Here is a 25,820-nt window from a genome sequence, read left to right on the forward strand (position 1 = left end):
TCGAGACAGTGTTGGCGTATGTTTGACTGAAACGAACCGAGCTCGAGCATAAACATACTTAGTTCATGTAATATTGAAGGGTGTCCGCCCGACGCTTGCAGTGAATTATTCATAGAAGTATACGTTACGAGTGCCACTCGCGGGTCACACTCATTTTTATTTAACCGGATTATGCTCCAGCGGCCATCCTTGTAATAGCATCCTAGATTGGGTCCACCAAATGACGCAATCTTCGGTAATGTTTGCAGCAATCCTAATAAGTTGGTTCTTTCTTTGTCTTCGAAAAACTGCCTTGAGTAATCGGATTTTATGGAAATTACTGTACTGTAGGTACCTACTTCTTGCTGTTTTACATAGCAGAGGCATGGTTGTGTCATTTGCATATATTTGCATCTTTTCTCGTGCAAGCTGGAACGACATGTATGTAATTTTAATTTAACACCTAATTACATGGACGATGAATGCAAACAGAATGCTTCCAATATATTCTGCTGAACAAATTTTGACAAGAAACAATATCAAATATGGGTAAAAAAATATGATTGCTATTGGAAAATTAGTATTTCAGATGGAGTAATTTAGACCCTTTATATTTTTTGTCAGTTACTAGCTAAAGTTGTCAGACATTAAATTTGGCCGTTCCAAAGACTGCTCTAATGAGAATATGATGGGCTCTAAAACCCTTTTCAGACATTACGCATTTTTGCCTTTATTTCCTTACTACAAAGAGATTACTATAGCTTGACAAGTGTAAGGTTAGCTTAGTGTGAGTTTGGTATCGAGAAACTGTCCAAACACTATGTCAGGTCCCTACTAATTGGGGTCACAGTGTAATGGTGTAAACTTGGGCATGTATTTGCTATTCAGCTACGTAGGTACTTAAGTAATTAAATTACACGTGTAATGAATGTCAATATTTACATAACTAACGATTACGTTGGTGGACTAGTTGTTAGCTTCAAGACTAGTCACGTCCCAGTTACATGTTACCACCATCGAACATTAGCAATTTGATAATCCTAAGCATAAGCAGCCATAGAACAATGCGGGTCTCGAGTATAATTTAAGAGGCGGTGCATTTTGTAATGACTAGTAGTAATCTGACAGATTGGCAAAGTGATTACTTACTAAAGAGTCGATGCACGATGGGAAATGGTAAGATTACAATGGCTTCTAATTTTACCTACTACCTACAATCGCATTACTATATTTCTCCTTGTTGGCCCAGTACAACCTAGCCAAGCCGGACAATAAAGCCATAAATGTCTTCATCATAGTGGTCCAGTGAAAGAGTCCTATAATGCTCACAACACTACATCAATCCATCAGACGGCAGTAACAAGCGAGCACTCAGGGGGTCACTCTCAAAATTTACGAACGAACGAAGCGCGAACCATGACTTTGTCTCATTGTATTAAGGGTGCCAATTCAGTGACGATTCTCGTTCGTTTGTTCGTCGATAGAGAGTGACCCCACTGCTACTGTGATTGATAGCGTGTCGGCAGATAAGCGAAGCTATTGGAAATGACATCGATACTACATATACTTAAGGGCGCTTCGGTGAAGAGTCTTCATTAAGTGTGTACACTGTACAGTATATAGAGATACCTAAGTGTTTGCCTGGAAGAGATCGCTTTTAGCGATAAGGCCGCCTATTGTGCTTACTCCTTTTGTTATTTAATGTATGTTGTGTGTTTTGTTCAATAAAGTTATATTGTATTGTATTGTGGTTTTATTTATTTAAGTTGTTCTATTCTATTATCTGTGGGGGTGTAAGTACCTGCACCTGGCTCTCTCGAATGCAACCTTTGTGCATATCCCCTAGGTCCAAACTGCCTTCCTCTAAGCTTGGACCACTTCCCACCACGGTGGTCCAATGCGGGTTGGTGGGTTCACATATCTAGTTTGAGTGCTAAATCTAGATATTCAGGATCCTCACTATGTTTCCTTCACCGTAAGAGCGATGGTATACATTGTACATAAATTCAAAGAAATCATTGGTACATGTCAGCGCCGGGATTCGATCCCGCATCTCTTGCGTGACAAGCGGACGCTCACCCGACTGAGCTACCACGGCTTTACCGCTACTATCGCTCTCTGTTATTTAGTTTAAAAGTTAAGGTAGTGAGGTGTAGTGCAACACTTACGGATAAGCAATAATAAATGATTGAGTATTTAGTACCTTTCACTGTACATGCTAGGTATATTTTTCAAAGGGCTCCAGATTTATAACCTAACTATGATGACAAAATGCCTCCATGAGTATTTATGATTTATTTAAAGCTAATGATTTATGTGATTATACTTACATAATATATTTAGAATAAAAACCTACTAGGTAAGTATATTTAAATATTATGAACTCTTTGACAGAATAAAGGGTAGGTAGGTTTATTGAACAAATCTGTATCCTATAAAAATGAGGCATTTTCAAACACACTCCTATGCTTACATTATGAGTAAGTGGTTTCACTCTATATGCTAATATAAAACATACAAAAAAACATCGTTGGAAAACTGTGCCGTCCCTAGTTCCCTACTCTGTGTATATTATACGCATAAAGAACCCATTTGCACAAATATTGAATATATATACCTATATGTACCAACCTACCCATAGAATGTGGAACACTTTCCTTTTGCCTTGGGGAAGATTTTTCAAAGTCATTATAGTGATTGTTGGTATGATATTAATAATTACTAAGTATAGGCAGTAGTAAAAACGTGAATACAAAGTTTCTCGGGATAAGATTTTTTATCGCGAATTTCTAAACGTTGTAGAACAAAAGTTGTTCGGATTGACCCCTTGATACCCTCTTTCGGCTTAGTATACCGCTTTTGCAACACCCTGTATAAATAATTAGGTATGTACCTAAGTATTATGCAGAGCTCTTGGACAGAGCTGCATGTTTGTGCCCTTTGGTGCAGAGTAAGCGTCTCTAAAGTGTGTTTAGATACCATGTAGACACTCTGTAGCCTTGGAGCGCAGAAGCAAAAATGGAGTGGTCAGCGATGCTGCGGGTGACCAAGTGACCATATCGCACCAATCTCGGGCAGCAGTTTGGACACCCATAGCTAATTATTATTTTTATGAATAGGTAGTTACAAACGTAACACTGACATCTTTTGTACATTATTTGGAACTACATACATAGCAATCTAAAATGTTTTAATTTTTCCGAATAAACCTAGGTGGCAGCACATTAAATTTTGATGATAGAGTTTCCTAATAAACACAATAGATGGCATTAATTTCTGTAGCTTAGAATAATCTTTTAGGTATTTTTATTTTTCGCTGGTTTAATATTCAGCTCAAGAGCTCAAGAAACATATAATAGGTATTTCTTAGCTTTTTCGGCTTCATTGCTGGCTTGAAAATGCTTGATTTTATGTCAAATTTCTTTTTTTCATTGAAGATTAGACTCCGTATTCTAAGATTTATTATTTATGGTGATTTATAGAATAGCACATCCTATTTTTTTTCATATATTTTTAGTCTGTCTTAAATTCTATGTTGTTTATGGAGCATATCACATGACCCGTTTATTTTGTCCCCGTGATCAAGTTTAGAAAATTCAAAAAATAATACTTTACCATGTCCAAAGTTGAGATAGACATACCTGATAATTCACTGGACAACAGGTAAATAAATAGTGCAAGTTATAAATAGTGTTAATCTGCAGCGGCTATTACATAATTAGCGAAGAATTTAGTCCATCGATTGAAGGTCGCTGCTTTACTGTATTTTTGCTACTTGGCAGCCGACGCGATCTATTTATTGAACTGAACTTCTTTTCCTGTTGTTTGTTGTATAAATATTTACTGTTTCCAATTGCAGTGGCGACGGTGAATTACTAGGCATGGTAGATGAGGGGTCATTTGGTAAGTTCAACAACATACACACAACTTCTCATGTCAATATTTTGCACAAAATAAATCGTCAACGCACTCTTTGGATAACTTACCCGCTTCACACTCAATTTAATTATCACACGTGAAGGAAGGCAATTATTACCAGTGACTATTAAATTAAGGTTAAATTAAATTACTGGTGTATTTCAGACAGTGCTGAAGACCGGAATCAGATGGTCTCACAGTCGTTTATTGACGGGAACGAGGAGGACGCAGGTCACTACTTCAAAGATATTGGTAAGCTTATTTTGACACTACTTGAATAATAATAAGCTTTTGTATAAACACAGTGTAAACTTTATGTAAAAGTCTAGCTCAATGCTGGTTCAAAGGCTGCCCTAATGCCATATTTCTGGTACAATCACAATCCACAAGATTTATTTAAATATCTATCTAACACAAATCAGTTCTACTTAGCTAATGTGTTTCTTGCATTTTTAAGTCACCAAGACAGTAGGTAATAAGAATATAGGCAGTTATTTTTGTGAACATTATTTAATTTCAAGTCTTTTTACTAAAAGTGTTCAATATTCACAAAACCTTTATTTAATATTAATTTTGTTTTTTCAGGAGGAGCAGTGACATACAGGTTTGTGCCAATGACCTCTGGAGAGGAAACAATTAGTGATCAAGCATCTGGCTCGCCCACCCATGGTAAGCTACTTTCTCTTAACTAAACTAGCAGTATACTCTCATCTTCTAGATCCTTTCTTTTAGATTACCTATTATAACTATAATATAACAGATCTACTCAAGCACCCAAAAACAAAAAAATGGGCCAGCAAATGCTTGAAAGCTTCTTAATTTCATGATGACATATACTTACATCAAAATGAAAAAGTTTATAAATATTTCAATATGTTTAAATTCCAGTACTCGCAAATCGTGAATTCTATGTAATTGGCAACTCAGTAGACGTGTTCGGATCCTCCTCAAATTCCAAGAAACCTATCAGAAGAGATCCAATGCAGGCAAAAGTTATTACTACTAAAAAGGTATGTCATCTACAACAGTTTTATTTTGTGGTCTTCGTCAGTGGTGGAACTTAATGGCCCACCTAGCACTGTCTCCGACTCCCTTCGACTTTCTTAAACTTTTTTTTTTATTACCTACTTATAGTACTGTTACTCCCCTGTGGAACTTAGGGCTACAGATATTCTTCGCCAAGCTTCCCTATCCTTACAATAGACCTTTCTCTTCATCGAGTATTAAAATTACACATTCTTCCTTAACCCAGCGTGACGACAAGCGGCGAGCCACCCACAACGAGGTGGAGCGGCGGCGGCGCGACAAGATCAACACGTGGATCAGCCGGCTCGCGGCGCTGATCCCCAGCTCCGGGCTCCCGGACTCCGCCAGCAAGGGGGGCATCCTGGCCAAGGCCTGCGATTATATCACGGAGCTCACGACTAAGCAGAAGAAGTGAGTTGGTTTACCTTAATTATGCCCTAGACTACCCTTATAGTAGCTATTGCCAGCAAGCGTCGATTCGCCAAGAGGTTTACCCATAGTAATGCAGTGTGTAAGTTTCCTACATACCAAATTTCATCAAAATGCGTATCTGAACAGTTAGGTTGGATACTAGGACAGAAGACGACTCCGAGAATCCAACCATGGTTGGAAGATGGGTGAGATGGTGATGATGCGTTGAGTCGCGTCGTCGCAGTCATAAAGTATAATAAATAGTAAGTAGTAACGCACCCATGGGTGTTCCCATAGGGGCCGTCCATTAATCACGTGAGGCTCAAAGGGGGGGGGGAGGGGGTACGGAAAACCTCACGAAACATCACGAGGGGGGAGGGGGGGTCTCGTCAGACATCACGTGTATTAATTTTTTTGTCAAAAAGCGCTAGTTATTTCTGAACCTAAATTTTGAACGACGCAAAAATTTGAACGATTTGTATTATTCTCTGATTTTTAATTGGAAAGAATTCTGACATTTTATAAGTGATGCTACTAAAAAAGTTCTTTACCGAAAAAATGAAAAATTGCGATCCATTTCTGGGCAATAATTATTTCTTAATATTTTTATACAAAAAGATAAATCTAAATATTTACTTGCTCAAGTAAACTAATACAAAAATAACAAATATTTCAATATAATAGCTGTTCCCGCGAGCTTCGCTTCGCCTTAATAAGTTTTCCCGTGGGAATTCCGCGATAAAAAGTAACATATGTGTTAATCCAGGGTGTCAGCTAACTTCATTCCAAATTTCATTAAAATCGGTTCAGCCGTTTTGACGTGAAGAAATAACAAACATACACACATACATACATACATACATACATACACATTTACACTTACAAACTTTCGCATTTATTATATGAAGTAGGATCACGACTCACGACCCATGTATCGAATTAATTTTAATTGCTTTATTTTATTCTTTAGCATGGCATCACTTCCTACTAAATTCAGGGATAATAAACCTTTTTAATCAATTTCAAAAAAAGATTGTCTATTCGGTAAGTACATATAATATGTTCGGTGTGTATGTAAGATTATTGGAACTGCACCATATTGACATATGACAACATACGAGTATTAGGGCTAATAAACAAATATTCAAAATTTTATAAATGTTTATGTACCTATGTACGTTTATATGCTTGTTGGTATGTATGTTTGTCCACGCATATCTCCGAAACGATTGATCCGATTGTCACTATTCTTTTTAAAGTAAAGTCACTAAAGTAACTAAAGTCACCGACATAGCTCACCGAGTTAGTAAGCTTAAGTGGCAATGGGCTGGTCACATCTGTCGAAGAACCGATGACCGATGGGGTAAACGTGTTCTGCTGTCTTACTCCCAGCGATGAGTCGCTGACACAATTTCACCTGTATCGCTAATTTGGTACCACCACCGCACATTTTAGACTCACAGTTTGCTGTGACGACACGCAAGCCAGTCAGTGCACACAATACAATTTTATAGAGCGACATCTCTTTTTTTTACCTCTATTCAAATACGAACGCAACATCGCCCTGACATCGGCGCGGCTACCGTTTCAAAAATAATTACTAGTTGTTTTTAGATATATTTTCTACGACAGCGATAATTATATAAGATAATTGAGATTATCTTTAATTGTATTTTTCACTGTTTGTAATATATTTAGGTAGGTACGGTAATTATTTCTCACCGTAGGTAAATCCCCTTTTAATTTGGAGCGCCGCACTTAATAAAATGGATACAGGGACTAAAAAAAATATATTATAGTCTCAGATGTCCAGACTCGTATTGAAAAAGTGCCCAGCCCAAAAAGGTTTGTGATCTCTGATTTGTCTAAAATTGATAACTGTCAGAATTCCGTAAGATTACTAATAACAGTGTAGGTGTGACCTTGATTGACTCGCCAAACATTGCTAAGCAACGGCTCCCCGCGCGCCGCGAAAGATCGCCATTTTCGTTATATTTTTTCTAGTCAAAAATAGCTTTTACATAGACTTCCAAAAAATACACGTGATCCAGAGGGGGGGAGGGGGGGGGTGGTCCCAAACCTCACCAAATATCACCAGGGGGGAGGGGGGGGTCAAAAAATGAGAAAAACGACCTCACGTGATTAATGGACGGCCCCATACTGACAAGATCAACACGTGGATCAGCCGGCTCGCGGCGCTGATCCCCAGCTCCGGGCTCCCGGACTCCGCCAACAAGGGCGGCATCCTGGCCAAGGCCTGTGATTATATAACGGAGCTCACGACTAAGCAGAAGAAGTGAGTTGGTTTACCTTAATTAGGCCCTAGACTACCCTTATAGTAGCTGTTGCCCGCAAGCGTCGATTCGCCAAGAGGTTTACCCATGGTAATCCGGTGTGTAAGTTTCCTACATACCAAATTTCATTAAAAGGCGTATCTGAACCTTAGGCGTATCCAACAGTTAGGTTCGATACTAGGACAGAAGACGATTCCGAGAATCCAACCTTGGTTGGAAGATGGCTGAGATGGTGATGATGCGTTGAGTCGCGTCGTCGCGTCGTCGCAGTCATAAAGTATAATAATAAATAGCAATGCAAATGCACCCATGGGTGTTTACATACTAACAAGATCAACACGTGGATCAGTCGTCTCGCGGCGCTGATCCGCCAGCAAGGGGGGCATCCTGGCCAAGGCCTGCGATTATATCACGGAGCTCACCACCAAGCAGAAGAAGTGAGTTGCATTACTCTAGACTCTAGACGGAGTTAGGGTTTGTCTGATCTTCCAACCTAAGAAATCTAACCTTGCTTGGATTCTGTCCTAGTATCCAGAGAGCTTAAAGTTCCTTTCTCCAACTCGGCATAAGGTGCTTATACAGAGCATACTTACGAAGCATTTAACTTCATGCCTGATTAGTGATTTTATTATGACTATTAGTTTTACAATAATCTATTTCTGTTTCAGATTCGAGAAGTTAGAAATCGACAATGAAAAACTCGTAATGGAGGTACTGAAACTGAACCAAGAGCTAACAGAATTAAGAAAAGAGAATTCCTCACTTCGAAGCCAAATGGTAGATAATTGTATAGTATTAACACACAGGCCTAAGAACCAAAAGTCTTAGTTTAAGGTGAAGCCTAGAAAAGGGCATAGGGTATAACATGAAAGTGCTAAATTATGGAATGTAGCGGATAATGGCTATTTTCTGGTGCTGTGATTCATGTTGATCGACTAGCAAGAAGTGAATTTAGATTTTACATGCGAGTGTTAAGTTGGATCAACAGGTTTCTGTCAACAATTTTGGCAAATTACCTATTTCACTTACACACTTATAACCACAGGAGATGGGCCCATCCTAGAAGCATAAAAAGAAAGTACATTTAACTATATCCTAGCTAGCTTTGGGACAGATCCTATGCTATGGAAAAATATCGTAACTATCCCACATTAATTGTATTCATGGTAATTGTCATACCATAAATGTGCTGCTATGCTATGAAGTAAAAAATATAATAACGCAGGAAATCATAAATAAAATTAAAATAGATAGATGATAAGATAAATCCTTCTACCCCACATGGATGAGCAAAGTTTCTGCAGAAATGCAGTTTCATGAATGATCACAAACCCTAGTACAGGTCTAGTCTAGACCATGCTAGCAACTAAGAAGATAAACTGGGATCGGAGTTCGGAAAATAATAAAACTGGATCTTAATAATAATAAATAAAAAGGCGTGAATTTAATAAGCGTTAACAGTAAGACCAAGACTGCCTAAGACCTTATAAAAACATAAGTGAAATAAGTAAAGCTATAAAAGGAACATAGGGTGACAAATAAGTTTAGAGTAAGATAGTTTGAAATAAGTATAGAAACTCTGTTATAAATTGTGTAATTAGAAAACATGATATCGCGCATGATATAAATATTCTGAATTTTGTTACATAACATGTGTAAGTTGAAACATTTTGTATATTAACTACTGAAGTTGCAAACATTGTTTTAGAATGTTGTGGATTTTCAATGTATATCCGTGTAAAATATGTTTATGTATCAAAAAATTCTCGGATCAGTTGTTGAATACCGTAATATTTATTGATTAGGTACCTAACTTATAAAGTTATCATTATGTTTAAGTTTTATATTTTTGTTATGTATTGTTTTGAATGTAGTAAATATTTAATTAGGTACAAAGGTTTGTAAATAAAGTATGAAATCAAGTTTCAGGACGAATAGGTACTTCTTTTGTAGTTTACAGATCTTCCCCTTTCGTCTTCTGTGAAATAGAATAATTTCTTAACATATTTTAATTCCCATTAAATTGATCTGGCTGACTACCTATTTTAATCAAGTTTTGTAAAAATACCTTTTTACTTATTACAGTGGAATGCATTTAGTAAATATTTCTGGTGTATTATTTATTTCAAATCCTGTAAGGTTGGCGGTACCTATATGAATGCTTATACAGGTGTTGCAAAAAGGGTATACTAAGCCGAAATATCATTATCATTTTCCATAGAAACTTTGTTGGTCACGTGACTTTTACTATGGATTTTTTTTATTTTTTCGCGAATTTCCAAATTCTGATTTCAGTTTCGGGCTTAGATATGTCGCAGGCATCTGGTTTAATCTCCTGTTTGATTGAACCGCTAGCCCGTTCATTGGATGACGCTATTCAGTTGTATGACTAGGCCGAACGTTGATTGAACAAACGTCACAAAACGTCCAACTAGTTAGCGGACTTAAAATCAGTCAGGTGGTGAATAAAACAAATATGGCGTCTAACAGCGAACAGCTGACACAAAACGGACTTGTATTGTTATTTTTTTCAAATAAATTAGCTTTAAAGTGCGTTATTTATGTTAAAATAGTGTGACAACATGGATTTACCTATTATTACACCGCCGGCGGATAGTTTCAAAGAAAAAATGTGCTGAAACTGGATAATTATGAACAACAATATCAAGGTACGTTTATTGTTATTGTTTAGTTAATTTGTGAGATGAGAGCTTTGTAACATAGTCTTTTTGTTGACTCTTGTCTGGTCATGTTATCCTAACCAGACATTACAAAGTTGCTATACTATATCCCATTTAACGACTTCGCTGAATAACGTTCAGTCAAGACGTTAGACGTTACAGTCAACCACTTGACGAGTCGTTCTTTAGTCATTCAACTGAGTAGCGTCATCCAATGAACGGGCTAGCGGTTCAATCAAACAGGAGATTAAACCAGATGCCTGCGACAGATATAACATGCTGCACATGTAGGTTTCGGCTTAGTATACCCTTTTTGCAACACCCTGTTTAATTCACACTTGCATCTTCCTGGAACTAAATTAAAAGAAATAACAAATTAAAAAATAAAAGTTCATTAAGTACTTAATGACTTTATCTTATTTATTTTGTAGACTTTCTAGAGGTAGTCAGAATCACTAATCTGAGTCGCCAGCACAAGTTTCGATCCTCCGTTACAGTGCGACAAACTTATCTGTTCCGGTGAGAGCGAAATAAATTGATCCATATCTCATTACTTACTAATGAATTGTATATTGTTAAAGATTAGATGGGTTTATTAACACCGCAAGAACGAATTAACAATACTGGTAAACTTAAAATCTTAGAGAATTGACAACATTTCAAATAAAATGCTCACTGATTTTATTTTATTATCGACGAGATATCACAAATTTAGATGACCCGTATTTTTTTTATTTCTTCATATTTCTATGTTTTAATATATTTTTTTAATTTCAAAGGTCAAAATATTTATAGTATGAGTGACGTCACGTCGAGGCTTTGGATAAAAATATTTTCGTTGCCTGCCTAACCTAAAAAAAAAAGTTGGATGACATTAACTTGACATGAACAAGGACCAATCAACTTCAACTTCAACTTTATTTTGTGGCAAGGACCAATCACGAACTTCCGTCATTGACAACGACACATAAAAGTGACAGACATTTGAGTGATGTTTGTCATTGTCATTGTCAAAGTGACATAACATGTTTTTTTATTGTTCATGTTTTAGAAGTAAAAGCGCGTTAAATTCCTGTAGTCCCGCTGTCCCCGTAATTCTTGTCCCCGTTAAGCGGGGACAACGGTACTTTCAGAAAATAAATAAAATCAGGCCCGTTGTCCCCGTTGGACGTGAGCTCCTCAACGGGGACAGCGGCACTTAATAAAAAAATAAAAAATCAGACCCGTTGTCCCCGTTCTCAAAATAAACTTTTTAAACACAAGTAGGTATATTTTTTATTTCATGAATTTTATATAATATCTTCACATCAAATCGCTTTTTTAGCTTAGATCAAATTCATAACTAACCTGGGTGATAATTTGGCAAATTTGATGAACGTGTAAATTTTAAAGGATGCGCTAACGGCACGACGAAATACTGCCGCGAAACGAAAGCACAGATAAAAAAACACACACTCACGCCTTGTACTAATGTACTCCCTTGCGGGGTAAGCAGAGGTGCATTGCTGCACCCTCTTTTCGCCAGAGTGTTATGTTAGTCCCAATGTAATAGGGGGCGGGCCTATTGCCATTTTACGGGCAAATCCAAGACCCGAGAACAAATATCTGTGTTTAAACAAATATCTTCCCCAGCCGGGAATCGAACCCGGGACCTTCGGCTCAGTAGTCAGGGTACTCACTGGTCACCACTACGCCATTCGGTCGTCTAAGATAAGTTTCATTTTATTTTGTCCTTTCGTGCTAATAGAATTCGGAAGGGACAACGACACGTAAAATTTTGACGGCCCGTTGTACCCGTTCACTATTGCCCGCAAAGGGGACAACGGAACGAAAATATAATGACGTCCCCGTAACTGTGTCCCCGTTACGGGGACAACGGGACTACAGGGTTAAATTATTATGCCACATCGTGATGTCACGAATGATAATTTAGATTTTTATGTTTTTCTCTGAAATAAATCAATAGAAAAATCGGAATTATTTTTTTTGTGAATATTAGAGCCATATCTCTAAATGGTTTTCGAATTTCAACTATACAAAATTTTGAAATGTTGTCAATTAAGAAATATTGGATATTTATGTGAGCTGTCACCGGAACAGATAAGTTTGTGGCACTGTACAAGGCGGGCGAAATAACTAGACACCTGGGTTAAATGACATTTGTCTTTAGTACTGAGTGCAAAAAAAGTAATATCGATATTACAAAAAATATCCTCTTTGCTATCAGTATTTTTATAACTAAGCTCGGCTACAAAAATAATGAACCTCGCAATACTGCGCAGTTTTAATGAAGTAATTTTATAAAGAAAATTGTTGCGATAACGTAAACATAATAATATATACATGTAGCGCCCCGATATTTGAAATTATTCTGGTTATCTAAAAACATACCTACTTACTTACCTGACTTTTGTTATATTGTAATAAAATGTATAAATATTTGTTTATACAGAGGGTGTTGCAAAAAGGGTATTATACTAAGCCGAAACCAGCGTTTGCAGCATGTTATGTCTAAGCCCGAATCTGAAATTGGAATTTCAAAATTCGCGAAAAAAATCATTCTCCATAATAAAAAGTCACTTGACCAACTAAGTTTCTATGAAAAATGAATAAAAAAAAATACGAATTTTAAAGTTGTGATTTCAGTTTTGGGCTTAGATATAACATGCTGCACATGCTGGTTTCGGCTTAGTATACCCTTTTTGCAACACCCTTTATAAGTATTCAAGTTGATACCTACTTGTTAAAGTAGTAACAAAAAGTATGCGATAAAAAATATTTATTGTTAGGTAATCGTCTGATAATTCTTATGCTAACGCTACAAAAGGACGAGAGCGGGGCCTCACGCGGGGAAAGGGGAGAGGGGTAGATTTTTGGGCCAGGTGTCTAGAAACTTTGCGCGGGTTGTAACGTTGCGTATCGTCAACTGTCACTGTCTGTTTGTTTTTTCCATATGTTAGGAGGAATTTCACCAAACGGCAATAAACATATGGCAAAAACAAATGTCACTTTTGTAACTAACTTTGCCTTACATTTTAACAGTGACAGTTGACGATACGCAACGTAAACGGAGGTTTCGAATCCTGTGCTCACGCTTCTGTTGAATACTATAATACGATTTTGTCCATAATAATCATTAATTTGAATGGTGTTCGGGCCAAGTATAGCGTCGCGAGGAAAATATCACTGTGACATTCTAGTCTATGACTGTGACTGTCATCGTCATCAACCCGGAATCCTCTACTTCTGCTAAAAGTTTTCAATAACTGGCCACATTGACTGCTGGATTGGAGAAGAATGAAGAATCCGAAATGTACTCCAATTTTATTCTTCTTGCGTGGCGGATTAGTATGCCTCCGTCTTTGATTATATACCCGTATATTCACAAATACGCAATTTTCAGGGTAACGGGCGTATACTATAGAATTTTCATCTCATTTTCCTAGGCTTGCTCTGCTATACGCCAATAATCACTTCTTTCGCACTTTTCTTATACTCTACTCTGGTTTCCGTGACAACAATGTTACTCTTCTTATTATTTGCATTCCGTTTTGCAGAACAGACAATAGACGAGTAGTGTTGTATGAGGCTCCATTTCTTTGTAAACGCTTTACCACAATTTTCACATCTAAATGCCTTTTCGCCTGAAAAAGAAAATAAAACCATTTAGGATGAGCTTAAGCATTATTAAAGGCAACAGAGGGTCAGGGTTTTCATTACTGATCGAGCAGTGAATCCTAACGTAAAATTGTATGGCGCGGCGCTAGAGCAGCTCCTTACCGCTAGGTGGCGACTCTCTCGCGCCATACAAATTCGCGTTGACTCGCCGCTACTCGACCAGCCTAGAAACTCGCACTCACTATGCAGTAGGACGCCGATGCATTTTACTTCAAAGAAATACTTTATCTCGATTTTTTTTAAAATATACCATAGGATGTACGATTTCCCGCGCTGGTGTGTTTAAGTATGGAGAAGTTAGCGTTTATAAGTTTCCCGTTTTATTTCTGTATACCTACTATCTAATAAATAAGTACCTGTATGCTTATTCCGTATGTGGTCAATCAACGACCTGGGGTCGGCAGTTTTCTTCCCACAAGTGGGACAGTCGTGAGAGTATTCCATGCTGTTGTGTTTCCTAAAAACCATATAAATAAATATATTCTTATTTATCTTACAAAATTTAAGTACATAATATTCATTAGTGAGGCAGTGAAGACTGTTGAGTTTGCCCAGAACTTAAAACTAACAATACTGCCTTTTGTTCCCATCTTTAGAGATTCCCAATTCCACACATATTAATTTCGACTAATCCCCAAATCTACAGATTTAAATACCAAAAATAAACATCAAAACGGCAGCCTTATCTTTGTGAGTTTAAAAATCGTTTTCAGGTAGCTTTGGTTCAGGGACACTTATTAATCAATATTACTTATACTTCTTCATTCAACTATTTGGTGACTTACCACTTCTTATGTAGTTTAATTTCAGATTTCCTGTAGAATCCCTGGCCGCACTCATCACAGAAGCAAGTGTACTCCTTCTTGTGTCGTCGGATGTGTAAGCCTAAGTTCTTTTTACTTGAATTGGCTTTCCCGCATATGTTGCATACCAGTGTAGGCTGAAACAAAAACCAGTTTGTAAAGAAGACTGAAAACTTGAGATCATGTTTACGAGCTTCAAAAAGCTTTCACGTCAACTAGAACCAAGAACGTAACATACATACGTACAATTTATTAATTACTAGCTTTTCACGCGAGTATGGCTTCGCCCGAAAAGGTTCCCCGTGGGAATTCCTTGAAAAAAAAAATATTAACCATATACTGTATACAGTATACTAGTGTTGCCACGAATAGTGATTTGGCCGAATACCGAATACCGAATATTCTGCCGGCGCTCTCAGCCGAATACCGAATATTCGGCCACCGAATATTCGGCAGGTGATCCAGTATAATTCAATAAGTTAAATTTTTATTTAAAAAGTGTTCTTCTTAATCTTACGGCAGATCCGTATAACTGGTTGACCACCAGTTGTACCAACTCGAATCAGTAGCCAAACCTTATATATTTTTTAAAACATACCTGTGTCTCAGTAGCAGGTATTGTATATTTTATGAAGAAAAGCGCAACTGTCGTAATCGCGATGTTGTATTCAGGTTTTCGCAATTAATTATTGTTTGATAGTTAAATGTTTCGATTAAATTGATTTTTTTATTCCTTTTTGTAAGATATTTGCTACTTTTTTAAGTATTCGGTATTCGGCCGAATACTACTTACTATTCGGCCGAATACCGAATACTGAAAAAACTGGCCGAATAGGCGGAATACCGAATAGTTGCCGAATATTCGTGGCATCTCTACAGTATACATGACGCGAAAAGCGAATTTGCTATGTAGTGATAATTTTACCATGACCAAAACCAAAAGATTAGGTCACTGCATTATTTTGTACTCACATCTATTTCTACTGGTTTCTTTGTAGTATTTTTTCGTGGATTTTGAAACTTCATGTGTGCCATCATGTGTACCTCGATCTTGTGCTTGGCTGAGAATACACGCTTGCAAATATCGCAGTGGAACTCTTTTTGCTTATTCTGAAAGATATCAAACGTTAATAAATCTCGAACAAACATATTACATACAAATGAAACTGAGAACCTCCTTTTTTGAAGTCAGAGTTAAGACTTTTTCTGCAAATCATGAGTGTAATAGTTTTGTAAAAATCCGCACACAAAATAATATTGAGTTACAGGATATTAATGTTGTATGTATAATATGTTTTTTTAATAAATAGTAAACTTCTTACTTTATTGATTTCATGCCTATCCACGTGTCTTTTGAAATTACTTCCGTCAGTAAACTCTTTCGAGCACACATGGCAGATATGGACTTTCTTTGGTTTCGACTGCGTTATCAATTTTATTCTGTGCTTTTTATTATAATGGTAGTTCAGCCCTTTCAACGATTTCACCTTACGTTTGCAAAGTTTGCACTGTAAATCTTCTTCACTATTGTAATATACTGTATCACCATTTTTATCTTTGACTTGTTCAATATTTTCATCTATATGTTGATTGGATGTTGGTTCTTTATCATCATCATGAGCTTCTCTGTAGAAGTTTAATTTAAAAAATGGTTCTTGACTTTGAGTTTCCGCAAAAATATCTTCTGCTATTTCTGTTTCGCCTTGGACATTCTCGAAACTTTCAATGATACACTGTCCAGTTGTTTCAATTGATTGACTGTTTTCGTCTTCTAATGTGCTAAAAATTTTCTTTCCAATGTAAATGTTGTCTAAAGCTGTTTCTGGTTTAATTGGCTTTGTGTCTTCATCAAGATGCTCTCCAAACAGAATATTTTTTATTGTTGGGGTCGTAGCCCCTACATTAGCTATAAAAACAAAAAAAAAACTTACACACCAAAAACATTACAGATTTATTATAGATAGTGTTATTAGTTAATGCTACATTTACCCTGGAATGGAAACTTTTCATGGGAATGGAAACTATGGGAAGCCCTTTCAAAGTGATACTTATCACGCATAGAAAATCTAATTTTGTAAAATAAAATCTTGACTTACATGCAGGAGACACAATTAGATGATCAAGTGAGTATTCAACAACACTCTCATCTTTTAATGCCGCTGCCAGGTTCCTGTCTATGGTATCTAGTTCTTTATTCTCTTTGACCTCTTCTTTCTTTATTATCTGTGGTAATGGCTTCAAAAGCTTTTCTTCAAAGAGCTTAGTCGGAGTGGTCCGAAATGGACGTGGTGACGAAAATGGGCTCAAGCTGTGAATTAAAGATTTAGGTACCTTATTATAATTTTTTGTAAATATAGTTGGAACATAGGATATTTTTAGAAGATAGGCAATGGTTCACATTTCTTTTGAACAAATTCAGATTAGTAAGCCTTCTTGGGGGCAGTTATTATCAGCTTAGTTTTGGATTTATACCAATAGCCTCATAGCCTCTTTATAGAGTATGGTTAAGTAACCAGATTCAAATGATAAAAAATTGGGATACTTAGTGCCAATTTCTCCATAGTCGGTTAGAGCATAACCAGGTATTAGTGGTCAACTTTTAACACATCTGTCAAGAATTTTATATGGAGATGACATATAATTGATAAACCATCCCTGGTCGGTTAGATAACCATCTATAGATAAATTGGCACTTTGTAACCATCTATAGATAAAAAACGCAAACTTGTCCCACCTCAAATCCAAATTGAAATCCGAGTCTATGGACATGTCATCCTGCAGCCAATGGGAGTCGAGCGAGTCGTCCAATATGTCTGCCTCCTCCGCGATCACCTCGCGCACGATCCGCGCCTCCGAGTCCGGCAGCTCCTGGTCTCCGGGCAGCATGTCGTTGATGAAGTTGCGTATACTTGTGCACGTTGATTCTGCAAGTTATATTACAATGTGAGTGTTATTTTATTTTTATTTTTTGTTTACTTTCTCATCTGCCATCGACATTCTGTCTTCATCAGATTGTATGTTCATTATCCCTAAAATAAATGTGAGTGTTATAATAATGTTTTTGCAAAAACTTAAAAATTTTGATATATACTATATGTGTGTATGTTGTCTTCGTAAACGAGCTGTAAGTTATGCATTAAAAAAAAACAGAACTGCATGTTTCACTCTCACTTCTCATATTTAGTTTTTTAAATAATTTATTTATGTTGTATTTAATTACCATTGTCATCCTCTCTTTTGTGTGCTGGTGTACTGTATTTCATATGAAGATAAGGAAACCTGTAAAATAGAATTACATGAGATAAATACATACTTTCATACTGAATTCAAATGCAAAAGTTAGATAAAAAATCCTTTCTTTATTATTATTACAATGGGGATAATGAGTGGTGATGATACAATAGCACAGATGGAGGTGAACCTTAGTCCATAACACAGGTAGGCACAAATCCTGCCCAGGCTTGTGTCTAGATGTTTTTTTTATTTTTTAATTTAAATTAAATTTTCTCACTGCTGGACATAGCTCTCTTTAATTTCCCAACTATCCCAATCCAATGCAGCTACCTCCCAAACCGGAAAATATCAGACCAGTTTGTATACTGTATAAATTCAAATAAAACATAACTAAGTGGGCTTACTGAAAAGTATCATCATTGTTCTTGAGGAAGGTAGTGAAATCGAGGCCTTCTTGGGTTTCTTTCAGTGTGACGTAATTCTGGAATTTTCTATCAGAATTTCTGCACAGCTTCCTAAATTTACAACTCATTTTCATATTTATGTAGCAGTCCTTGCAGAGTTGGAATGTGAATTGGTCATTTCGTTTTACCTGAAAATGGCAACAAGACAAGCTATTGAAAAATATTTCATACTGTAAATGGTACTCAATTAATTCTGCTTCAGTATTTTATTATCCTGCTCTTAAGAGATCAGGGAACCAGTTGATCTTGTCAGAAAAAGTATACTTAATATTTTGGGTCTGTCCAAGTTAACCACCTTTTAATGGTGCTTTGCTATTGTTTTGCAAACAAGCACAATCAAGTAAGTAATTAGTGCATTCCATTGTAAGAATAAAAATAGCATTCGGGCACTTAGTTATAAAGTTAGTTTATTCTTTAGCTGTTAAAGTAAACATAAGCAGAATACTAAATTCAGTTCTGAGTATGTTTTTACCTGTAGGCCTGTAGAATAGAGGAAGAGCCTCCTGTTTTTCTCAGTATATTGTATCAGTTCATTTGGATTGCTGAATTGAATAAGACAGCCCCGGCAAAAGTTATCAAGGCCCTCGATTGCGGCTAAACTAGATCTGTTCATTATTTTAATGTTTGGTTAAAGCTATTGAATAATATGTGTAGGTTTTTTTTTAATCACAGCACAACAATTAGACATAGTTTTATTTACTCTTTCATTTGATTTAATTCCTTGATTCCTTTTTCCTTGATTTTTACAAAATCAAACCGCGCCACCAACACAACAACAACAACACGAGAACAACACACAGAAATCAACAATGACAAAAAATAAAACCGTCAAACGCAAACATAGACTACCTACCATAGAGTAAAGTCACCGACACACTAGTGGACGCGGCTGTCAGCCGCGACTGATAAGTGTGCACGGTCTGTTGGGACAGTTCGTGCCAAATCGCTCTCGGACGTCTGAAGCTGCGTACAGCCCCCGTATTTTGTAACTATTTGAGAGTTAGCAACCGGTGATAATTGGTATCAACTTAGAGACTTATTAACCGAAAACACCAAAAATCTTAGTGAAAGAAATATGCAAGAAGCCTACCAATATATCCTTACATTCAACATAAACGTTTGTGAAATCAGATAAGTCAGTAAAAAGTTATTAATTAATAATGCTCTAAGTTGTCAGCCATTTTATACCAACCAACCCCACTCGGAGTTACATAATACGGACTCAGGCCGGACCAACGAACGCCCAACGAACGCCAACGGTTATCCCAACGATGGATATTTATCATACATAATACAGGGCAGATTGCAGCAACGAAGGTCAACAAAACCCGTTCGTTGGGCCGGTCTGTACGCGGCTTGAAAGCTGAAGGTCAGTCCAAGGTTACGTCCACGACTTACGTCCGATAGGTTGAACAGCGTAGTGTACAATCCTTTACGTAGATACTTTTAATGGTGCGTACAGACCGGCCCAACGAATGATATATTTTATCGTTCGCTAGCGTTGGCTTCCGTACGCTCGTTGGAGTTCGTTAATATGTACGTCCAAATACATTTATTGCTCGAACGAACGTTCGTTGGCACTTGATTCCGGTTCTTTTCTCTTTCATTCGCAATTTAACTATAGACGACGACAGAAAACATATCGTCGTTACTACGTTCTTTGTTTTTCTGCATGATCTTAATAGCGGGAAATATCCAAGTAATTTTCAAATTGGACGTCTACACGCTACGCTCTCTTGCTTCAACTGAGGGTTCCGCTCATCTCGCATAATCTTTATTGACCAAAACTCATTTCGCATAACTCGTATGGTCTAAACTTTTTTGGCCGAACCATCACTTTGCCAAGACTTATGTGGCATTATAAGGCTCGTTTCGTCTAAAACTCTTTAGGCACAATCTTTGAACACCTAAGTTTCGTTTGCTCAAATTTATGTTCGTCTATACCTATGTATAATCTTGTTTCTCCTAATGTTATCTTAATAAATAATATATTAAGTATGTAGTAAATGTACAAATTGTGGTATTTTTCTCCTACATCCCGAAAATCACGATATTGTATGATCAAAAAATCGAAAGTTAACGACCAATATAATTATTACAAACCCCATGAGATCGAAACCTAAAAATAGGTGCGACAACGAGCAAAGCGAGGAGGAGCGTGTTAGGTGCACATGTTCATCAAAACCAGCAAGAAGGCAGGAAGCGGAGCGGAGCGTTTTCCAAACAGCGGAAACAATACAAGGCACCAGTTTGCGCTATGTGGGGAGACGCTCCGTCAAAGTTAAAGCCAAACGAATATTATTACTTTGTATAAACCTATGTCATAGCATTATTAGGCTATTCAAGATTTGGCCATACCATTATTAGGCTAAACAATGTTATGCGGAATAACTTTTTACTAAACGAGATTTATGCCATACGATTTTCGGCGTAACGAGACTTTGACTAAACGTTACTATGCAATACGAGATTAGGCAAATAAATCTTATGCCAAAAAAGGTAGAACCTTCAACTGAGCGTTCGTTCTTTGGCCTTCGGCGACCGTCCAAACAGGGTTCGTTCAAATAGCTCGATTTTTTTGATGTTGCCGCCACGCTTCGGATCACCGGCACACGCCAACGAGCGATCGTTGGCATTCGCTAATCCGTCCAGATTGCAGCAACGAAGGCCAACGAAACCCGTTCGTTGGCCTTCTTTGGGCCGGTGTGTACGCAGCTTAAAGTTAATGTGGGGCCGTAAGCCTGCGTGTGTCGGTCCCTTAAAAAATACGTTGTAGTTTCATCAAGTTGTGGGGTTGTGTTTGTCAAAAGCATGTCAAAACGATAACACTGTCAAATTGACATTTGTCAATGTCAACTGAACTGAATCGTTGTTTATTTTTTTCTTGGATCCAAACAATGACGAAATCTTCTAAAAATACATAGTTTTATAAATTCTGATCTATCCATTCTACCAAAACATAAACGATGGAGACCAGAAGTGAAAATGGTGCTGAAAATCAAACTGAAATCACGATCAACAGAAGAATTAAAATACTACATTTTAGTGATGGTGTAGAAGAGGTGATGGAAGAAGTGAAAACAGGCGATTTGCAAAGTGCACCCGGTTCTAAACCTGAAGACAATGTTGACCCCGTGAGTTTGTAATTTTTGTTTTCGCTCGGATATGTTTTAATTATTGTTGAAGTTGGCAATCATGGAATTCTTATACCTAAGAAATATTTTGTTCGCTTCATACTTTTGATTCTAGAACAAAGGTTTGAAAGGTAAAGGTGTGTTATCAAAAATCCAAGCTATACCTTCCTAGCATTAGTGTGTATGCTTGTATCAAATGAACTCTATTCATCTTCTATTTTTGTGTCACAAAGTTAAAACACATTTCTTTATTTCGGTTACTGATTTTGTTACAATGAATTTTTGATTCAAGGTTTTAGGTTTCTACGCCGTTAATATTAGATCATCAACCTTGATTTGCTTTTTACATTGTCAGTTTGTTTGTTTCCTTATAAAATAATTGTAAGATACATACTGATCTCTATAATTTATTCATAAATAATTAAATATGTCCTTAAAAATTACATAATTTTCATAACTACAACTATCCACACATTATACCAATCTTCTTTTTTTTATTATTATTATTTTTTATTTATAAAAACAGGCATATATAGATTACATTTTTCTTTCAGGCAACCTTATCCTGGGGGCCTTGGTTTTCCCACTATGCCTGGAAATCTGGCACAAAAGTTCTTGGTGCCATAGACACCGCTGGTGAGAGCTTGGCAGGGTTCTTTGGAATCACATCACCTAAATACCAGATTGAAGTGGATGAATATGAGAGAGTGAAAGAGGAAAAAAAGAAGTTAGATGATGAATCGTCAGGATGGGTCCCGAAGAACGGTGGCGGAGATATACCACTGGTTCTGGAGGAGCCTGGAAAAGATATTGAAAAGGCTGTTGTTTAATATTTCATGACAGTGATGATAGTAGTGCTTGCTTATGCTGTTTTTATTTATAAATTATTTAAGATACACCAGCAGCATAATATGTTATTATCACCGTCATAAAGATGAAGAAAAATATCCCAAAACTAAATCTAATATTGTAAGCCAATAATGTTGCCTAATCATTGACCATGTTGACCACATACTGCACTGCAGATAAAAAAAACTCTTTGATACTGGAAATGCACACGCACATTTGTTGACTGTTTTAAAAAGAGTATTAAATACATGTATATGTAATTTTAATAATAATATGTAACTATATTGAAAATTAAGATTTCATATGTTTCAGTTTTACAACTGAAGCTTATGTATTGTAAAATACTAATAATTTACATTCGAGTAGGTTTGTGATGTGATAATGATACTGATTAATATTATACACATACCTACTAACTTACATTTATTTATTTATTTATTTATTGGTTTATTCAGGTAATCAACAGCATATTACAGTAAATTAAAGCCTAATACATGTTTTAAATTGTATAGCCAATAATAGATTACCCCATTTATACAAACAAAAGATGAGTAGGTACTGAGCAAACAGAAATATTCTACTTAAGTAGTTCTACAAACTTACAAAACTTACAAAAGAAACCAGTATTTTAATTTACGCATTTAAAGAAAATAAAATAAAAAAGAAGCAACAAGTTAACAATTCATATTTCCTATACAAATAATTCTAATAATACATACATACATCTTACATACGCATATAAAAAATATATACTATAAATAGATAAATATATTTATATAAATACCATTGATAAATATATAATTTTAATAGATTATAATTTTTTCTACCCAAAGAAGTTCAAAATTTATTAATATACATTAAGTTTATAATTTCATAAGTATCCACTTAACGAAAAATAATTAGAGGAGATGTTACGTTTCCAATAAATTTCTTATTATATTTTTACGAAAGGTTGGTTTTGATTGATTGAAAGGATCAATTTCGCCAAATAGTTTATTGTATAGCCGTGTTAGACGAGTAAGAGGTTCATTGAGGCCGTAATTGGTGCGGTGAGGGGGCGCGTGCAGCAGCGCGGGGCGGCGCGTGCGGCGGCGTGGCGCAAGGAACAGCACGCGGCCCACCAGCTCCGGACAATCCACTCGAGAATTCATCAGGTCATACAGAAGCATCATATCCAGCATTATCCTTCTATTTTCCAGAGATAACAGGTGAAAACCATTGCATCCTTCTTCATAGTTTAGGTAAGAGCGTCTAGTACGGTAACACAAAAATGAAATAAATTTCTTTTGAATTGATTCAATATGCTGCTTGTGAATGATGTAGTTGGGAGACCAAATACTACAGCCATATTCAAGTATACTTCTCACGTAAGCAAAATACACAGTCTTACATACCCAGTTTGTTATTGTGTTCACTAATTACTTATATTAAGTTACTTACTTATTATGTTTTAATTTATTGTTATTTTACATGTTATAATATGGAAGAATTCCCTCTTCCAAGGACTAATGTATTTTTATAATTGATAAGAAAAATGCAATGTGCACGCTTTTTGTACTAATAAATAATTATCACTTAATACAAGCCTATCTAATTACCTACTATTTGAACAAAAAACAAGATTAGAAATCTACAATATTGTGAACAAGAACTAACGCTATAGTAAAAAATATAGTAAAAGCGCCATCTAGCGGAGAGTAGCTATACTTTAATGTTAAACTGACAGGATTACACTATAAGCTACAGTAAGACCGGCTTCATTAAGTAACTAACAGATGGCGTTGTACATCAAAGAAATAATCTCGTAAATCATACAGAATTGAGAGATAGATGGGGCAGCAAGATTGGGAAATTTCGGTATCGTCTACTAATAATAAATATTATTAAATATTTCTCAATAAAGGGAGTAAAGGTAGGTAAAAGTATAAAAATACATTCATGTAGGTTGGTAAGTTAAATTAAAAAAAATTAAAATTAAAAAGTCTTTATTGACACCATACTTAAAATAAATCAAAAATGTAAGCTGAGAAACTTGAAAACATAAAATTTAAACATCTTAAACATAAAACAAAAATATTAAAACTTTTAAGAACTTAAAATTTGTACTTAACTTAAAAATTAAATAGTATTTAAAAGAATATATCAAAAAACTTAAGAATTTTGAGTAATTCACAAATAGTAGTAATAGAAATAATTGAAATAATAATATTGGTGATGTTTTCCTATGAATGTGTCAGTGACCCTCACACTAGGCTAGGCCTGTATCGTGAGTAGTCTGATGAGTAGTTTATTTCTAAAGTATTTACCAATGCTTGACAGGTGGCTCATTAATTAAAAATAATTATACGGGTATGATATATACATTAAGTAAAATGAATATACTACTATTGATATATAAAAGTAAAATAAATATGATAAAGATAGTGAAAAAATATAATAACGTAATAAAAAATAAATATAAACTTGTTAGCATTGTTTTTTGTTAATGCGAGAGTTTATTTAATAATGCACAATATAGCTTCTGTATCATTATAATCCATAATTTTTAGCCAATTTTGTGTTTTAAACTTAGCTTCTTTCACTGTTAGGAGTTGTAGTTCGCATTCTTTAACAGCTTTATTGTAGATATATGGATGCAGGAAATTAGGGAATCTTTGACCAAAAACTGTGTTAGTAGTGACTGGCTCTACTCTAAATACTCTACGAGTTAGCATGATGTCATAGTTAATTGAATTTATGGTTTTACGATGCTGTGATAGTATGACTCTGAGAATGAAAAGTTTGCGAATTGTGAGAACATTACATAGATTGTATAACTCTGTTGTTGGAAAACGCCTTGGCTTTTTGAGCATAACCTTTAAGATCGAGCGCTGAGCTCTTTCTACAGAGATAAGTGCTGTTTTACATGCGCCGCCCCAACAGCTTATACAATAACTAAGCACCGATTGACACAGTGCTATATAAACAAGTTTTAACGTTTCTAGGGTGGCTCCATTTCTTAAAAGACGCATGATATTTATGAGCTTCCTTGCTCGTCCCGTTAGTGATTGTAGATGATTATGGAAGTTTAATTTGTCGTCGATTATTACGCCGAGGTACTTGATGGAGGGAGCCCTTTCAATTGAGACACATGAGCATAAGTTACCTGAGAGATTACACGAATGGATTTTTACTTCTAGGTCAGAATCTGGTTTGGAAGCGGCTGTTTTGTGAAAGCAGAGGTATTTAGTTTTTTCTGAATTTAGAGTTAATAAATTTCTAGATAGCCATTTTGATATATGTGATAGACCGTTAGTAGTCTGGAGGTGGACAGATTGCCAGGAATTATCGTGAAAGATGAGGGCTGTAT

At 36.1% G+C, this 25,820-nt stretch overlaps 3 protein-coding genes across 6 annotated transcripts; 2 read left to right on the plus strand and 1 right to left on the minus strand.

The window, feature by feature from the left end:
- The first annotated feature begins 3,485 nt into the window (after window positions 1-3,485).
- On the plus strand, window positions 3,486-9,733 carry LOC105381414 (upstream stimulatory factor 2). 4 transcript variants are annotated; one of them, XM_048627287.1, is made up of 9 exons: window positions 3,486-3,642; window positions 3,839-3,882; window positions 4,063-4,149; window positions 4,483-4,566; window positions 4,786-4,907; window positions 5,150-5,206; window positions 7,503-7,589; window positions 8,025-8,065; window positions 8,297-9,733. In XM_048627287.1, the coding sequence occupies exons 1-9, from the start codon at window positions 3,596-3,598 to the stop codon at window positions 8,454-8,456; spliced, it is 729 nt and encodes a 242-aa protein (XP_048483244.1). In that variant the 5' UTR covers window positions 3,486-3,595; the 3' UTR covers window positions 8,457-9,733. The 4 variants fall into 4 exon arrangements, with proteins under 4 accessions (XP_048483244.1, XP_048483243.1, XP_048483242.1 ...); XM_048627286.1 differs by having other exon boundaries at window positions 7,503-7,559; window positions 7,995-8,065; XM_048627285.1 differs by lacking the exon at window positions 8,025-8,065 and having other exon boundaries at window positions 7,503-7,630.
- Window positions 9,734-13,696: 3,963 nt separating this feature from the next.
- On the minus strand, window positions 13,697-19,256 carry LOC105381415 (zinc finger protein with KRAB and SCAN domains 8). Its single transcript, XM_011551133.3, has 10 exons — window positions 18,961-19,256; window positions 18,429-18,616; window positions 18,011-18,069; window positions 17,525-17,714; window positions 16,887-17,098; window positions 16,113-16,696; window positions 15,763-15,900; window positions 14,773-14,927; window positions 14,344-14,444; window positions 13,697-13,953 (listed from the first exon to the last, which is right to left on the minus strand). Exons 1-10 carry the CDS (start codon window positions 19,099-19,101, stop codon window positions 13,766-13,768), a joined length of 1,956 nt encoding a protein of 651 aa, XP_011549435.3. The 5' UTR covers window positions 19,102-19,256; the 3' UTR covers window positions 13,697-13,765.
- A 2,075-nt stretch (window positions 19,257-21,331) lies between these two features.
- LOC105381416 (protein FAM177A1) lies at window positions 21,332-22,891 on the plus strand. The gene is made up of 2 exons (XM_011551135.3): window positions 21,332-21,622; window positions 22,177-22,891. The coding sequence occupies exons 1-2, from the start codon at window positions 21,455-21,457 to the stop codon at window positions 22,450-22,452; spliced, it is 444 nt and encodes a 147-aa protein (XP_011549437.3). The 5' UTR covers window positions 21,332-21,454; the 3' UTR covers window positions 22,453-22,891.
- The last annotated feature ends 2,929 nt before the right edge of the window (window positions 22,892-25,820 follow it).

The sequence above is a fragment of the Plutella xylostella genome, chromosome 18 (genome assembly GCF_932276165.1).
Source record: "Plutella xylostella chromosome 18, ilPluXylo3.1, whole genome shotgun sequence".
Lineage (NCBI taxonomy): Eukaryota > Metazoa > Arthropoda > Insecta > Lepidoptera > Plutellidae > Plutella > Plutella xylostella.

Coding starts and splice junctions, on each gene's coding strand:
- LOC105381414 (XM_048627285.1), top strand. CDS start 3,596: ATGTCCAAAGTTGAGATAGACATACCTGATAATTCACTGGACAACAG. Junction 5,207..7,502: donor AGCGGCGGCGGCGCGACAAG/ATCAACACGTGG, acceptor CATACTGACAAG/ATCAACACGTGGATCAGCCG. Junction 7,631..8,296: donor CTCACGACTAAGCAGAAGAA/GTGAGTTGGTTT, acceptor TTTCTGTTTCAG/ATTCGAGAAGTTAGAAATCG.
- LOC105381415 (XM_011551133.3), bottom strand. CDS start 19,101: ATGAACAGATCTAGTTTAGCCGCAATCGAGGGCCTTGATAACTTTTGC. Junction 18,617..18,960: donor TCTATTCTACAGGCCTACAG/GTAAAAACATAC, acceptor TGCCATTTTCAG/GTAAAACGAAATGACCAATT. Junction 16,697..16,886: donor TCTAATTGTGTCTCCTGCAT/GTAAGTCAAGAT, acceptor TTGTTTTTATAG/CTAATGTAGGGGCTACGACC.
- LOC105381416 (XM_011551135.3), top strand. CDS start 21,455: ATGGAGACCAGAAGTGAAAATGGTGCTGAAAATCAAACTGAAATCACG. Junction 21,623..22,176: donor CTGAAGACAATGTTGACCCC/GTGAGTTTGTAA, acceptor TTTTTCTTTCAG/GCAACCTTATCCTGGGGGCC.